The 18,139-nt window shown below is 45.8% G+C and overlaps 1 protein-coding gene across 1 annotated transcript in view; it reads right to left on the bottom strand.

Annotated features, from left to right (window-relative positions):
- LATS2 (large tumor suppressor kinase 2) overlaps window positions 1-18,139 on the bottom strand; it is a 115,009-nt gene that overhangs the window by 3,742 nt on the left and 93,128 nt on the right. Inside the window, exons 5-9 of the mRNA XM_004388409.3 lie at window positions 15,023-15,155; window positions 11,217-12,709; window positions 9,101-9,683; window positions 7,979-8,161; window positions 1,442-1,548 (exon numbers count right to left, since the gene is read on the bottom strand). Coding sequence (XP_004388466.1) covers window positions 1,442-1,548; window positions 7,979-8,161; window positions 9,101-9,683; window positions 11,217-12,709; window positions 15,023-15,155 — 2,499 coding nt within the window. The remainder of the gene's footprint in view (window positions 1-1,441; window positions 1,549-7,978; window positions 8,162-9,100; window positions 9,684-11,216; window positions 12,710-15,022; window positions 15,156-18,139) is intronic.

Genomic DNA, 18,139 nt, shown 5'->3' with positions numbered 1-18,139 from the left:
TCATGGTGCCCAGCCACACAAACCAGCCGTCGGATGTTCAGAGAGATGTGTCTACAGGGAAAAAGAGAACCTACAGAACTTCTTCAATGTTTATGCTTAGAATCAGGATCAAACAAGGCCAGTATAACTGGCTACAGCTGGGGGTGCAGGGACAGTGGGTGAGGCATGAAAGTGGTTGGTGTATGGGTGGGTGGGATGGTTTGAACCTCAGCAGTTGTTTTTGAAAAGAATATGACTATTTATTCTGCCACTTTAATGAGGAAAGAGAAAAAACTGTCTATACGTTCTGCTTTACTAGGTGACAAACAATGAGTACGGGGAAAGTGGGTCCTTTGGGGGAAGTTTAGGAAGATGGGGTTGAAAACCAAATCCTAGTCCTGCATTGGGCTTAACTTCAATGCTGTATAATCTTCTTGTGAATGATTTAAAGAAAAAGTTGTAGAGTATATAACAGTATTAAAACCAGACTGCTTAATTAGGTATGCATTTGGGGGGGCCGGTGAGGGAATATAGGGGAAAGGAGGTAGGCATGGTGTAATACAAAAAAACTAGGTGTTGTTGGGTAGATTCTGACTCACAGCGACCCTACAGGACAGAGCAGAATTGCCCCACAGGGTTTCCAGGGCTGTAAATCTTTATGGAAGCAGACTGCCACATCCTTCTCCTGTGGAGTGCCTGGTCTGTTCAAACCGCCGACTTTCTGGTTAGCAGTCAAGTGCTTTACACCACTACACCACCAGGGCTCCTTAGGCATGGTATAGAGGAAATCAAGGAAATGAGATGAGGCTTGGTGAACATAACAGTAGGTGTTTGGATCAGTCAAGTACTAGAAGAATTAATCACCAAATCACCTGCCTATAATTCGGCAATATTAAAAATCTGAAGAATGTGCACACCCTTTGACCTAGCGATTCACTTCTAGGAATCTATTCTGAGTGAACAACATGGATAGTTATAAAGATTTAGCTATAGGAAGATGTTCAGGGTGAAAAAAATCTGGAGCAATATAAATGGCTTATTAAAACATACTGGTTAAATTATGGTATATTTATATATAATGGACCATCATACAGTCATAAAAATAATACCACAGAATATTAAGTAATATAATCCAACATCATGATTTGCACCATGCCTCAGTGCTTCTAACTAGAATAACAGCTCACAGTCCTTCCCTGGAAATACCAAGATGGCAGATAACCAATGGCTTAAATAAAATTTCAGGTACATATATGCATATAAAAACTGGCTCTAATTCTTATGTCTTCAGTTATCAAAATAAATTTTTAAAAAATAAATGATAATATTTAAAAAATCCCATTATATACAACTGACATTCCTACCCTACTCAGAATAAGAGGTCAAATGTTCACCAAGGAAGGGGTTCATCAGAAAACCACTGTCTTTTCTGCAACCAGACAGATGTTTCTTTCTTAGTTACCTTCAGTTGGGTTTCTGTGGGAGTAGGTGCCAAAAAGGGCGGTTGCCCCACCAGCATCTCGAAGAGAATCACCCCAACACTCCACCAGTCACACAGCTGAGTATATCCTGCAAGACAGAGGCTAATTCTATTACTACCCTGGCACTTAGTCATTCTTCTCAGAGATGAATTTTATGAGATACAGAAAGTACTCATTTACTCTGAAGTGGAAAAGCTATCAAAGTAGCATATGTATTATGGCATGCTCAAAAGAAAACAGATCTACATAAAAATGATCTATCTGCATGTAGGGCTTAGAGGAGAAGGCAAGAAAGGACATACATCAAGATGTTAGCAGTGTTTGCACAGGTGGGCCTATGGCCACTTTTTCTTTTCTTATTTTAAATCATTATTTGTGAAATGTCAGGTGAAGCCAATCATGGAGGACTCCTGAATACGTTCACTAACTCAGTTTTGGAAGAAGTGGAAGACTGGGATTGGGAAACAGATGGGCGCTTTAGCAAAAGGAGTATCTGGACAAATTCCCTTAACCTAAAACAGGCTCTCTGTGCCAGGCACTAAGGAAGACCCAGGCCCTTCCTCAAAAACTGCTGTTCCCTGCCAGCAGCAGCTGGGGCCAACGTTCTGACCGTGTGGCCGGGCCAATCCTTAAGGAGGCTGCAGACCAGGTTCATTTGTCTTTGATTTTCTCCCACTTTTCTGTTAGAGCCCAACATCCCAGTCCCGACCATGTTCCAATCTTGATGTCGCCTACTCCTTGCTCAGGTGTGAGCTGGCACTTATGATATGCCAGGCTAACTCCTTCAGATCTCCTATGTTCTCCCTCTATTCCACCTCATCACCACCCAGCTGGGCACTTAAGGCTACAGAACTCCAGCTGCTCCCAACCACCAGTTCCTCTGGCTGCTGCACATGCAGTAGGGCCAGCGGGGACTGGAGTGGGGTGCGGCAAGGGCTGTTCTTAGCCCAGCACCTCTAACCTTCCCCTGTGAGAGGAGGGGAAGCCAAAGTAATATTGGGCACCAAAGTCAATATTCACAATCATGTTTCAAAATAGTTATTATTACAGATGAGAGAATGTGGCTCTAAGTGGTTAAGTAACTTATCCTGGATTATCATCACTAATAAAGAAAACCTAGTCTTCAACTACTCATCTGTCAATTTGTCATACTGTAGTGGCTTGTGTGTTGCTGTGATGCTGGAAGCTATGTCACTGGTATTTCAAATACAGCAGGGTCACCCATGGTGGACAGGTTTCAGCAGAGCTTCCAGACTAAGACAGACCAGGAAGAAGGACCTGGTGATCTACTTCTAAAAAAAACTGTCCAGTAAAATCCTTATGAATAGCGGCAGAATATGGTCTGATGTAGTGCTGGAAAATGAGCCCCTCAGGTTGGAAAGCACTGAAAATATGACTAGGAAAGAGCTGTCTCCTCAAAGTATAGTTGACCTTAATGACGTGGATGGAGTAAAGCTTTTGGGACCTTCATTTGCTGATGTGACATGACTCAAAATGAGAAGAAACAGCTGCAAACATCCACTGATAATTGGAATGGGGAATACATGAAGTATAAATCTAGGAAAATTAGAAGTTGTCAAAAATGAAATAGAATGCATAAACATCAATATCCTAGGGATTAGTGAGCTGAAAAGGACTGGTATTGGCTATCTGAATCAGACAATCATATGGTCTACTATGCCAGGAATGACAAACTGAAGAGGAGCGGCATCACATTCATTGTCAAAAAGAACATTTCAGGATCTATCCTAAAGTAAATGCTGTCAGTGATAGGATAATATTCGTATGCCTACAAAGAAGACAAGTTAATATGATTATTATTCAAATTTACACACCAACCACTAGTGCCAAAGATGAAGAAACTGAAGATTTTTACCAACTCCTGCAGTCTGAAATTGATCAAACATGCAATTAAAATGCATCGATAATTACTGGTGATTACAATGCGAAAGTTGGAAACAAAAATTCAGTAGTTGGAAAATACGGCCTTTGTGATAGAAATGATGCCAGACAAGGCTAAGATTAGCCCAAAGGACCAATGGACCACAACCACCATGGCCTCTAACAGACTGAGTCCAGTACAACTAGATGGTGCCCAGCTACCACTACTGACTGCTCTGACATGGATTACAACAGAGGGTACTGGACAGAGCTGGAGAAAAATGTAGAACAAAATTCTAACTCACAACAAAAGACCAGACTTACTGGTCTGACAGAGACTGGAGAAACCCCACGAGTGTGGCCCCTGGACACCTTTTTAGCTAAGTAATGAAGTCACTCCCGAGGTTCACCCTTCAGCCAAAGATTAGACAGCCCCATTAATAAAACAAAACCATGAGACTAATGGGGCACAACAGCCCAGGGACAAGGACTAGAAGGCAGGAGGGGACAGGAAAGCTGGTAATAAGGAACCCAAGGTTGAGAAGGGAGAGTGTTGACATGTCGTAGGGTTGTTAACCACTGTCATAAAACAATATGTGTACTAACTGTTTAATGAGAAACTATTTGTTCTATAAGCCTTCATCTGAAGTACAAAAAAATAAAAAATAAAAAAAAATGATGCCAGAGATCACATGATAGAATTTTTGCAAGACCAACAACTTCTTCATTGCAAATACCATTTTTCAACAACATAAACAGTGACTACACACATGGACCTTGCCAGATGGAACACAGGAATCAAATCAACTGCATCTGTGGAAAGAGACGATGGAAAAGCTTAATATCATCAGTCAGAACAAGGCCAGGGACTGACTGCAGAACAGACCATCAATTGTTCATATGCAAGTTCAAGTTGAAGCTGAAGAAAATTAAAACAAGTCCACGAGAGCCAAAATACAACCCTGAGTACACTGCACCTGAATTTAGAGATCATCTCAAGAATAAATTTGATGCACTGAACACTAATGATTGAAGACCAGATGAGTTGTGGGATGACATCAAGGACATCATACATGAAGAAAGCAGAAGTCATCAAAAAGACAGGAAAGAAAGAAAAGACCAAAACGGATGTCAGAAGAGACTCTGAAACTTGCTCTCGAACACAGAGTAGCTAAAGTGAATGGAAGAAATGATGAAATAAAAGAGCTGAACACAAGATTTCAAACAGAGGCTCAAGAAGACAAAGTAAAGTATTATAATGGACCATGCAAAGATCTGGAGTAAGAAAACCTAAAGGGAAGAACACACTCTGCATTTTTCAAGCTGAATGAACTGAAGAAAAAAATTCAAACCTCATGTTGCAATGCTGAAGGATTCTATGGGCAAAACACTGAACAATGCAGGAAGCATCAAAAGAAAATGGAAGGAATACACAGAGTCACTGTACCAAAATGAACTGGTCAACATTCAGCCATTTCAGAAGGTAATGATCAAGAACTAATGTTACTGAAGGAAGAAGTCCAACCTGCACTGAAGGCAATGGCAAAAAACAAGTCTCCAGGAATTGATGGGATATTAATTGAGATATTTCAACAAATGGATGCAATGCTGGAAGTGCTCACTTGTCTATGCCAAAAAATTTGGAAGACAGCTACTTGGCCAACCAACTGAAAGAGATCCATATTTGCGCCTATACGAAAGAAAGATGATCCAACAGAATGTGGAAATCATCCAACAATATCATTAGAATCACACAAGCAAATTTTGCTGAAAATAATTTAAAAACGGACAGGGAACTGCCAGAATTTCAGGCTGGATGCAAAACAAGGGATATCACTGCTGATATCAGATGGACCTTGGCTGAAAGCAGAGAATACCAGAACGATGTTTACCTGTGTTTTATTGACTATGCAAAGGCATTCGACTGTGTGGATCATAACAAATTATGGATAACAGTGCGAAGAATGGGAATTCTTAATTGCATTCTAATAATGGAAGCACTTAATTGTGCTCATGAGGAACCTGTACATGGACCAAGAGGCAGTCGTTTGAACAGAAGAAGGGGAGCTGCATGGTTTAAAATCAGGAAAAGTGTGCGTCAGGGCTGTATATTTCCACCATACTTATGCAATCTGTATGCTGAGCAAAGAATCTGAGAAGCTAGACTATGAAGAAGAACACGGCATCAGGATTGGAGGAAAACTCATTAACAACCTGTGATACACAGATGACACAACCTTGCTTGCTGAAAGCCAAGAGAACCTGAAGCACTTACTGATGAGGATCAAAGACTACAGCTTTCAGTATGGATTACACCTTAACATAAAGAAAACAAAAATCCTCACAACTGGACCAGTAAGCAACATCATGAGAAATGGAGAAAAGACTGCAGCTGTCAAGGATTTCATTTTACTTGGATCCACAATCAATGCCCATGAAAGTGCCATCAAGAAATCAAACGATGTATTTATTGGGCCAATCTGCCGTAAAAGACCTCTTAAAAATGTTAAACAGCAAAGATGTCACTTTGAGGACTAAGGTGTGCCTGACCCAAGCCGTGGTGTTTTCAATCACCTCATATGCATGCAAAAGCTGGACAATGAATAAGGAAGACCGAAGAATTGATGTCTTTGATTTATAGTGTTGCGAAGAATATTGAATATACCATGGACTGCCCGAAGAATAAACAAATCTGTCTTGGAAAAAGTACGGCCAGAATGTTCCTTAGAAGCAAGGATGGTCAGACTTCATCTCACATACTTTGGATATGTTATCAGGAGGGACCAGTCCCTGGAGAAGGACATCATGCTTGGTAAAGTAGACGGTCAGTGAAAAAGAGGAAGACCCTCAACAAGATGGACTGACACAATGGCTGCAACAATGGACTCAAATATAGCAATGATTTTGACGATGGCGTAGGACTGGTGTTTTGTTCTGTTGTACATAGCGTAGCTATGAGTTGGAACTTACTCAAGGGCACCTAATAACAACAACAACAATAGACTTTTACCCAGGTCTGGCTAGCTCCAAAGACACTGCCGTGCAATGAATTACTTAACATGGTCCTCCTAGCCATGGTCTTTGTGACTCACACACAATGACTGAGTGGAACTACGCAAGTAAGGTACATGGAATCTGTGATGGTTGGGGTTATGTGTCAACTTGGCTGGGCCACGGTTCCTGGTATTGTGTGGTTGTCCTCCATTTTACGTGTTGTGGATCCTGACTGCTACATGTTGATGAGGCAGGACTGGTATAAGGTGTGTCCTGGGTCACAGCCTTGCAGGAGGGCATGACTCAAGCCCTACCCTTACTAAAGCTATGCCTTTCCCTGGGGTGTGGCCTGCATCTAAGATATATGCTTGTGTCCTGGAAAGGCTCTCTTTCTCTGCATCTGGATCCCATATCCGGTTTGTCATCAAATGACCTCGCCAGAGGCCTGCTGTCTGACCTCCTAATTCTGGGATTTGCCAGCCTCCACAGCCCCTTGTGTATGACCTGATTTGCCAGCTTCTGCAGCCTTGTTAGCCAGCAGCCTGTGGTATGAACTGCCAGTTTGGGTTCATCAGCTCCTGCAGCCACATGGGTTGGGAGAAGCCTACATCTGACCCACGACTTGCCAGCTTCCACAACCACGTGAGCCATTTCCTTTACAGGGTTCATGAGTTCTGTGAGACATTGCAGTGAATTAGGCAACCCAAAGATGGGAGGGAGAGTGCTGATGGGAGAGGGAGTAGTTGATGTTAGAGATGATGGAGTGGTACAGCAGCTTGGAAAAGTTGGACATTTGGGACATCTTTAACCTCCGCCTCATAGGAACCAGCTTTGTGCCAATTCTTACAAAAGAAATTATTCATTTAGACACCCCTGAAGCAATACATATAAAAAGAGAGGCTTTCTATCTCTGGATTTATTACATAGAATCAGATTGGCAAACCATCATGACGCTGGGCCATGCACGTGATCACTGAGCCAGATGCCAGATGGGATAAAACGGATCATCCATCCAGGAGACAAAGTCTACTCATGCACACTACTGTGCACCAATCTTACCCTCAGAGCACCTCTGGTCTAGTAGGGGTGAACTGGAGTGTTTTGTGTCATACTCAATAGCCAGTTTGAGATGGTATACAACTCAGCTAGGAACCCAGGTAAGGAGAGTTAAACCTGAAGCCTGGAAATAAATGGTTTAGGCAGACTGAGAACTACTCCTTGACCGTAAGAGCTATTTCGATCATATAACTGTTCCCAAGGTCAAACCCAGCTCTACCTGGGTTCCAGGCAGAAAGCCTTCAACCCATGGTGAACCCATCACCTCACGAGGAAAGGCCACATCGCCAACCAGTCAACAGCAAGCCGAGACTGGCCTATGTGCATGTTTTCTATTACCCCTGGAAATCGGCAATTCCAAGACAGCAGTGAAATACACGGAGGCTTGTTAACGAAATAATTGAGTTCTGAGGCTTCCATGGGTACAACAATATCATTTGACTATCTACAGTCTTAGAATGCCAGAGCTGGGGAGAATCCCAGAGGTCACCTGGCTACATGGGTTTGAGGTTAAAGACTGCTACAGCTCGGGAGCAGGACTGTGAGCACTCAAGGCTGTGAACACTCAAGACATCACGAGCACGCACCTTTGCGAAGGAGCACCTCCGGAGCGATGTAATTCGGAGTCCCCACCAGGGAGTGTGCCAGGCACCTCTGGTGCTGCTTCCGTGCCCTCTGCTCCAGGGTCTTCAGCCGATCTCCACAGCGACAGTTAGACACATCATCCCAGAAGTCGCTGGGCTCCATACTATCCTGCCGGATGTGGTTCCCTTCCACCCGGGAATCAGGGTGGTGAAAGGAGAGAGTGAATAGGAAATCTTCACTATCTAACAATGCAGCAAACCCACAGCTTAAAGAAGAAAGATAATTGGGGCACCTGCTCTTCTGGGGCCTAAAACACAAGCTGTACAGTAAACACCAGCACCAGGGTAGGAACAGCAGCTGAAGCAACAAGAAGAGACCACAGTGAGCTGAGCTGGCAATAAAAAAAGGCTAAACTACCTGCGAGGATACCATTCTTAGCAATTGTCAGGCCAACATTCAAGTATCTTAGTACCTGTTTAACATGTTTTAAGAAAAGTATGGAAAAACTTAAGAGGATTTAAAAAATATGAACAAAAATAACTTAAATGCCATAAAATGAGAATAAAGAAGAGTTAAATGATTTAGGATTAGTTTTGAATTAAAAATAAAAGCCTGAGCTATGGCATTAAAATAGCTATTTCAAGAATCTGAACAATAAAGACGATAATGACCAGCTGTTTGAGATTTTTCCTAATAGCAGAACTACAGCAAATGGCGTTAAATTATACATCGAGATAGTCAGGTTAGATATGAGAGGATTCTTGATAGGAAAAGTGAGTGAACATGAAAACAATGGGAGACTGTGGAACTTTTACTTTTTTCAGTCTCTTCTCAATAGGGCAGAGTGGCTCCCAATGAAGGCCCTGTGACACCCCATAGCCTGTTGTCCTAAAAATATTACAATGAAACTTAAATCCACAAACTTAAAAAAAAAAAACGTTTCACACAAATCATACTATTCCTTTAGGAAGAAAAGCACGTCACACCAAATTAAAAAAAGATGGAATAACAGATAAATTCAAAATGATCAAGTCCCATCTGGATGGGGAAATCTTTGTCTTGGGTTCCATTACATTTCAATATAGAGAGTGGATGGAATGACAGTGACATGCACAGGACAATACCTTTCTGGTAATATTTGGAATTGTGAGTCCACCGGAACCCTGTGCAGAGGCCAAAGTCTGTCAGCTTGATGTGGCCATCGAGATCAATCAGAATGTTGTCCGGTTTGATGTCACGGTGGATGAAGCCCATCTTGTGCACGCTCTCAATGGCCAGCGTCAGCTCCGCGATGTAGAAGCGGGCCAGTGGCTCGGGAAAGACCTCCATCCGGATCAGCAGGCTCATCATGTCCCCCCCAGGAATGTAGTCCATCACAAAGTACAGGCTGTCCTTGTCCTGGAATGAGTAGTAGAGCTTCACCACCCACTCATTGTCTGCCTCAGCAAGGATGTCCCTCTCCGCCTTGACATGGGCCACCTGGTTCCGGTTCAGGACATCCTTCTTCCTTAGTGTCTTCATGGCATACAGCGCATGTGTGTCCACCTTACAAGCGAGGCACACCTCCCCAAAGGCGCCGATGCCCAGTGTTTTGATTTTCACAAACATGGACTTATCCATCTTGGCCCTCTTCAGCCTGTTGTAGTTGGACTCCTTCTGGTAGAGGATCTTCCTCATCTGCTCCTGCTCGGCTTCACAGAGGCCAGCCTTGGCGGAAGAAGAACAAGGAGCATGAGTCACAGTGCAGTAGCCCCATGACAGACATGAACTAGGAGATGCTGACTTGACTTACAGATTTGAGAATACAGAGAAATGGGGCCCCCAAGACTATGTGCAAGATGACTGGTTCTGCTCTTTATGTCAACATATGGACATATATCTGGAACCCAAAGGTAATACAGAACCAGTTCTTTCTCTAGGTGACTTCAGGCACTAAAACTAAGGAAAATAGATTAATAAGATTAATAAACAGATTAATAAAAATCTGTGGGGAAGGGGGACACAAACTACCTGGAACTCCAAGAGCAAATTAGTATTTAAATAGCTCAGGAAACATGGGAAAACAAGAAAGAAAACAGGCAATGAAAATGGGACAGCAGAAAGCAAGAGCATAAATTTGTTTAGAGTTTGAAATTATTGGCTTTGTGTTGTGTAATTTTACTGTTACATTTTAATTTAAATAATTTCATTAACAATGACCTTCTCTAGTCAGCTAAGGTATACTTAGAACATTATTCACTCAATAATGACTTAAATTAAGGATAAATGGATCATGTTTTTTCCTCACAATCTAAATTTATAAAATCTTGGACTTCATTTTTGTTCTTTCAAAATGTTACATTATTATTAGTAATCCTTGATGAATTGTGTTAAAGAATAAGGACACACCAGGTGATGGTTAATGTTATGTGTCAACCTGGCTTGGCTATGATTCTCAGTGGTTTGGCAGATGCTATGCAATCACCTTCCATGATGTGATCTGATGTGGGCAGCCAATCAGTTGGAAGGGGAGTTTCCTTGGGGGTGTGGCCTACCTCCAGTATATAAATGGATGTTCTGGCAAAGCATGCTCTCTTTCTCTACCCTGCACTCCTCTCGTCGCCTGACCTCAAGTTCTTGGGAAGTAAGCCTGCAGAAGTCTTTGGCCTGCCACCTGACTTGCAGATTTTGGATTCGTCAGCCCCCACAACCCTGTGAGCCAGCAGAGGCCTCTACCCCTGACCTATAGATTTTGGGTTCATCAGCCCCTGCAGCCACATGAGCCAGCAGAGGTTTTCAGCCTGTTGCCTGACACACAGATTTGGGACTTTCCAGCCGCCACAACTACGTGAGCCATTTCCTTAAGGTAAATTTCTCTATATATATATCTACATATGCTTCACTGGTTTTGTTCCTCTAGAAAACCCACACTAAGATATACCATAAAAATCAATTTGTTGATTCACCTATTAGCAAAACAAAACTACAGGATGCGGGAACAGTTTTCACATGCAGGAACAGTTTTCACCGACTCCTGGAAGAGTCAGGGTAAAAGGGGAGGCCCTGGTTGCTTAGTTAATAACGTGCACCCTTTGTAACTCCTCCAAGTTGCTCCCATCATAACCAGACTGTCACCATGGGTGATGGGTTTGTGATAAAGGTGTATAAAGCAGAAACAAAAAAACGAGATTTTGCTGTGGCCCATGTTACCAGTTAAGGAAAGAGCACAGGTCAAGTGGTGGGCATGCAAGGAGAAATTACTTTTGCCATTTCCTGTTCCAGTTGCAGCCTGCGGTTGACCTTCTGCTGGTAGGTTTTTATGACATTCTCTACGTGTTGCTCCATGAAGAATTTAAATGCATACGGTGAGTAGCTTTTGATGCGAGACTCTCTCTTCTCTTCATCTTGGCTGTTTTTCCGAACAGGAACAGGAGAGGTCTGGATTTGCTTTTTATCCTTCCCCATTTTCTCCCCTTTGGTACTCTTGTGGCCCTTGTCACTCCTGTCGGCAGGCTCGGCAGCCTGGCCGGCTCGAAGGCCCTGCTCCAGCCCTACACACAGGCTGTCCACTTCATACTGCTCCGGCTTACTCTGCAGTAATAGGTGCTTTGGGTATGGTGGGGGTGGGCAGCGCATCTCTGGGCTGCCATACTCCATGTCCAGTGGGTATGCACTCGTGCCCCCCAAGGGCAGAGGATGCTCATCCTTGGGGTCCAGGCCCTCTACAGCCGAGCTGGGCGCTGGCATCCAGGCAGGGTGGGAGGGTCCCACGGCTGTCTGGGGCTCTGGCCTCAGCACCCTCACACTCTTCACTGGGTGCAGGATGTGGGCAGATGTGACGGCTGTGATGGTGTTGGGAGAGGGCATGGAAGGCTCTGCTTTGCTGGGGGCTCCCGCCCTGATGGGCACCACCACCTGCTGCTGGTGGTTGTTAAAGGAGCTGGTTCTGCTGGGGACAGGACCGTTGGGCCGGAAGGGCACATGCTGACGGGGGGGTGCATCTAGGCCAGGCTTCTGAAGAGAGTCCCGGCGGGATAGAGTGGAGGACGGCCACTGCTGGACAGGAGAGGTGTTCATCTCATTCAAGTCCATATTCAGGCTGTTCCTTGAAGGGGTGAGCAGACTCGGTGGAGGGCTGTCATTCACAAACACCTGCCCCCGAGAGCCCATCATATGGATCTGGTGGGAGGAGGGGCCGGTCTGCTTATGGTGTGGGTGCGGCAGGTACAACCCGGCAGCCACGCCTGAAGGCAGAAACGTGAGGCTGGCATTGGGCTGGGTCCCCTGGCCCTTTGCAGGAAGGTTTGCGTACCCTCCTGCCTCTGGTGACCCCTTGTTTTGGAAGGAAGGGCTGCGCTGGAGGCCATAGACCAGCGGCTCCCCCTGAATCATCAGGTGTGGGCGGCCATAGTGTGGGCCGTTGGGGCTGTGGGGGCCTGGAAGCTGCAGGGCTGGGCCCCCATGGTTACTGACAGGGAAACTCAGCACTGGGGCCTCCATATTTGCACAGTACCCTTTGGGTGGCTGCTGATGGCCACCAGGCAAGCTGTGGGCACTGGCTCTCGAAGGCCTCTGTCCAGAGAACATAAAGTCCATGTACTGGCATGTCACTTCTTTCAGCACAGTCGGGCCCTCTGCCCTGAAGCTGGGCCCCTCGTAGGCTGCCCCACTCATCTGATGGTAGGACGGGAAGGAGTCACCTGTTCCTTCGAAACTCGGCCTCCGGGCCACGCTGGCCGGTACCATGCCCTTCCCTGTGGTAGAAGAAGGGAGAGACCTGTTAGAGGAAGTGTGGGCCACACACTAGCATGTCCTCAGGCTAAAGGTGCACCACAAGCCACAGGCTCCCACTGAGGCTCTGTGACTTGGTCGGGGGGCAGGGAGGATCAGCAGGGAGCCCGTGCTAGGGGCAGAGACCAGTTGCTGCTCAAGTGGCTATGAGGAAGGAGCCTGGAGGTCGGCAGGCACATGGAAGGCCAAGGGCAGCCAAAGGCAGCAGTGGAGGGTGTCCTAGTCCTTCTGGGGAGCATTCCTCCCCCTCTGAGGGCACAGTGCTGCCCTGAATCAACACCACCCGCACCACTGCCCTCCAAGACTTGGTAGTCACTGGAAAATAAACTTTGCTTTTTTTATGAGACGCCTAAGTCGCTGGGACTATTGAGCTCACTGTCACACATTTCCCAAAGTCTGCTTTTTCCTAACACAGGGGGCAGAATTCGATCCACTGCCAAAATGTCTAGTTTTTCACCTTGTTTCAAAATTAAACATTTTCTGGGTTTTTTGTCTTTATTAAAACAAAACACACACAACAACAACAATAAAAATAACCATACAAAACCCCTCTACAAATAACCACGCTGACTTCAGCTGCTGCTTTCTTAACCCTGACTTTGTCCAGGTTGTAAATCTCTCCCCATCTGCAATAGCTGCCTGGAAGGAAGGGCAGCAGGCTCCTTAACTTCCTTTCCATGCACCACTCTGTTTTGCTGACTGCTGCCTCACCCCTCCTTCTGTGGCCCCCTCTCCCAGAAATGCCTCGGCAGACTGAAGACCCTAGGCAGCTCCACGTCCGCAGAAATCACAGCCAGACACACACTGCCTTTTGTCTGGGATAAGAAAATACATCATAAGGGAAATGCAAAAGGTAAACACTGCAAAGTGGGTCTGCTGCTGTCTTTGGAGCTGTGCAGAGATAGCCCCCAGGCCTCTCAGAGGTGGGCCATGATAGGGACTGATTATGGAGAGTCCTGTAAACAAACAAAAAAGCCCAATCCTGCTGCCATCTAGTGGAATCTGATTCATAGTGACCTTACACGACAGAGTAGAACTGCCCCAAGGGGTTTCCAAGGCTGTAATCTTATGGGGGCAGACTGCCACATCTTTCTCCTGCAGAGCCTCTGGTAGGTTCAAACTGCCAACTCTCCGACTCTCCAGTAATGTGTGTCCTCAAAACAATGAAGATACAACTTACAAAGCCTGTTTGATTTCCTGCTCACCAGATAAAGTGGGTTTTATCTAAGGCCTTCCACGAATGGGGAAAATTCCTTTTGCTAATTATCGTAAATCCTTTATCATACCCAAGGGACCTCAAGTACCAAAATACTGCCCCATCCACTCCATCCTGAAGGAGGAACACTCACTGCAGGCTGTGAGAAGCCCTCTGTGCTGGTGCCCTCTCCATCTTGAGGGGACGGGGTGTATTTAAGGGAGGCATCCCTGCCACTAGGGGGCAGTAACTCTCAGATCTGTGGGCTTGAGGAGGCCCAGCCATTGCATCGCTCCACTCAGTTTCAGAGGTTAATATGTGGAAAAGGTGTGTTTTAGAATTGATGAAGGAAGTCTCCTTTTTCGAAGGCCCAGGAGAAAATAAAGGACATTTTTTAGCTCCCTCACTTTGATAAGCTGCTAAATTCTATATCCAGTGAATTTTTTGATCTTTCATAAAACAAGCACAGGTAGTAAATATCACAGGTTATTTTGGATGGGGAGGGGCGAGGACCCAGATAAGTTCCCTCCCTGATCCACCACCTGCTAATTTCCCCTCCCCTGGCCCTCTTTTGGAGCCCTGGTGGCTCAGTGGTTAAGAGCTTGGCTGCTAACCAAAAGGTTGGCAGCTTAACAGCAGCCACTCCTTGGAAACCCTATGGGGCAGTTCTACTCTGTCCTATAGGGTCACTATGAACTGGAACTGACTCTATGGCAATGGCTTTGGTTTTGGTTTTGACCCTCTTCTGGGGCCCTGGTGCTGCAGTGGTTGAGCATTTGGCTGGCATTTGGCTGCTAACTAAAAGGTCAGCAGTTGGAATCCACCAGCTACTTCTTGGAAATCCTATGGGGCAGTTCTACTCTGTCCTATAGGATTGCTATGAGTGGCAATCAACTCAATTGCAATGGGTTTGGCTTTTATTTTTTTTAGGGGGACTCTTCTGCTAGCACAAGGTGTGGCCTGGGTTCATTGAACAAGTCTACGTTTCCCGGGAATTGTGCCAAGACTGTCCACTGCCATGCTGGGCCTGCCCTTCCTCGCACAGCAATCTTCACAAACCGCGTGGCACATCTGGGCTCACCTGAGGAGGTCTGCTTAATGACCCGCACGATCTGCTCATTCCTCGGGTCCAAGTAGCCCATCTTACTGATGTACTCCAGAGCAGCCTCAATGCTCCTGCTGCCCGTCTGCTTGAGTGCTCGGACCGCCATCTCCTAGGGGAGAAGCATATGCACAATCAATCCATCTTCAAACCATTTGAAAAAGGCCATCAAATGGTTTCAACTCCTGACTCTGCGTGATTTTGCTGTAACAATTAACGTCTCTGTGAATGCTGGTGGCTTGTCCTTCATGAGCTACATGCAACACACTACAGAGAATTCTCAGAGTTAGCACAGTTGGCTACATGTCCTGCAGGTACCTAATGACAGTATCTAACATATACTAAACCAAAGGATGTGAAGCGTATGTCAAGAACATAAATTTAAAAAATAGTAATTTATTTCATTTTTGTTATTGTTGAAAATACACACAGCAAAACATACTCTAATTCAACAATTTCTACATGTACAATTCAGTGACACTGATTACATTCTTCATATTGTGCAACCATTCTCACCCTCCTTATGTGAATTGTTCCTCTCCACTAACATAAACTCACTGCCCCCTAAGCTTCTTATCTAACCTTTCAAGTTACTGTTGTTAATTTGACCCCATACCAATCTTTAAAAGAACACAATGCTCAAGGGAGATGTACTTTGCTAACTGAGCTATTGTTTGGTTTAAAGAAGACTTCAAGGGATATTTTTGGTTTAAGGCATAAAGTCATTTTCATGCTGGACCTAAAAGGAAGCTCTGCTTCTCCTTAGAAAACTCTTGTGATTAGACTGATACATTCAGGTTTGCGGATAAACCTAAAACTGAAGAAGTTTAATGGGAAGAAGGATGGCCAGAGTCAGAGAATCTGGGTTTCACCCCAGCACAGCCACAGGCTGACCCTGGGAAAGGACTCGGTGAAGGGCATCCTCAATGCTAGAAGAGGAGCCCCAGGGCTGCCCCCAGGGGGAGGGCAGAGTTGCTGGGGTCGTTTATGAAACACTCAGTAAATGCCTACTGTTTACAGTGCCCTGTGCTAGGCTGCAACAGTAGAGGACCTTGCCCTTGGGGACTTCGTCTAGTGGGAGAAAGAAAAGATGGGCACACAAGTACCCCTTGGAGCAATGTCCAGGCCATAATAAGTCCTTTAAAATTGCTTGTTGGATGAATGAATACACAATAGAACCCTGTTGGTGCCCTAAGAAAGTGACAAAGTTGGACAAGAGTTCAGAGGAGACAAGATTTCTTCCACTCCAGGGGAAGTGCCACGCATGGCAAGCGCTGGCAGAGAAACAGTGCTCCTGGAAGATGGATCGGTCAGTGGTCAGTGCAGGAACTGGGGATGAGAATGCAGCACAGTGAAGGATGGGGTGGATGGCAGGGAGTGTGCTGGGAGACGAGACAAGTGAAGAGGACTCACAGGCATGGCCAGACTGCACGGGTTTGGATGGCAAGTTCCAGAGGCTGTGCCCTCTTGGAGGGGAGTCACCGGGAACATGAGGCAATCTGAAATCAACCGGGTGGCAGTTGCAGGATGCACTGAGCAGAGAGGCATAGCAAAGCCTGGGGCCTCTCAGGGGAGGTGTGAGGGCTTGAGCAGTGGGGCAGAGGCCGGGATGACAGAGGAGAGGTTGATCACAGCCACAGGGCAGCTTGTGTCAAGCAGCGGCTCGGTGCCAAGGGAAGCGTGAAGTTCAAGTGGGATGTTAGACATGTCAAACGCAGCAGCAGGGGATGAGACCATGAAGATTGTGAGCCAGGCAGGCTGTGACCTTCATAAACAGCTCTGCAGAGTCTAGGTAAATGGGGAGAAGGGGAAGAGGGAAAAGAACGTCACAGAAGCCAGCCTTCACTTCCAAGAGGCGAGAAAAAAAGCAAAGGCAGTAAAAGGGGATTTAACAGAAGGGAGAAGCAGCATTCTGTAGGCTAAGGGGCAGGCATAGCAGGAGGCGGAAGAGGAAACGTAGAAAACGGGGTGAGAACACAAGAGAGGATCAATTACGGAGGAGAGAGAGGGTGTTTACTGGGGGGGGGGGCGCTCTGAAAGGAGGTCACTTTCACTAGACAGGAGCAAAGGAAAGAGGTGAAGATGCAGGGAGATCTGGACAGCAAGGAAGGATGCTGGGCCTGTGCAGCTGCAGGAAGACTACCCAGAGCAGAGGTGATAACAGAGCTGCATAATGGAGAGAGACACAGCAGCTGGATTTGTAGTTTACAAGCCCTAAACATGGAAGAAGGTGAAGCTGAGAATAAACCAATCCTTCCTACCTGCCTAGTTACACATTCTCAAGGCTAACGCACAGGCCATAGGCCAGACTGACCCTGCCCCACTCTGTGTCCACTGTCCCCCAGACGGCCCCTTGCGGCACTGCATGGTCTATGTACCTGTCTCCTCCTGTCTCCCCATGGTACTCATGGCGATAGCCCATAGCACAGCACCTAGAACAAATCAAGTGCTTCATATACGTTTGATTAGCTAATATTAAAAGCAGATTTTCCATCACTGGCCACATGCCAGGTGCGTGGTACGAAAAAGGAGACAGGAGCACAAAGGCCATCAGAAAGAAGCATCTTTAGGAACAAAAATCCACCAGACAAAATCTGCACTTTGAACGAAAAAGACTGGCTGTACTTGGCTGTAAACTGTGCCAATATGCTTAGTGATATGGGTGAGGGACACCGCAAGATGGTGGAGAGAAGGGGGTACCAAGAAGGACTGAAGAGCGCATAGGCCTGGGTAGGGCTGTTGTAAGGGGCAGGCGACAGAGACGGGGCTGTGTGTGAGAGGATGAGGCTGTGACAGGAGAACAAGAAGTGACAGCTTAAGGGGCAGACTGGAAAACGGTAACAAGAACAGAGCTGTTTTTAAAAGCACCACTTGGACTCACAGAAAGGGCAAGTGTTTGCAATCTGGAAGAGCAGTTGGGAGAAGACAGCTATAGTTCAGAAGCGGAACACTTTCATGCCTCACCTGCAGACTGGAGATGATACTTCTAACCTCCCTACTTCACAGCTGGTTATGCTATGAGATCATGTCTAGGAAGAACTCTCAACAGCTTGGAGAAGGATGATATAATACCACATATTATCAGGATCACCCTGC

This window comes from Trichechus manatus, unplaced genomic scaffold (genome assembly GCF_000243295.1).
Source record: "Trichechus manatus latirostris isolate Lorelei unplaced genomic scaffold, TriManLat1.0 scaffold00210, whole genome shotgun sequence".
NCBI lineage: Eukaryota > Metazoa > Chordata > Mammalia > Sirenia > Trichechidae > Trichechus > Trichechus manatus.
The sequence above is the reverse complement of the archived record's forward strand: the minus strand, read 5'-3'. Positions and strand labels throughout refer to the sequence as shown.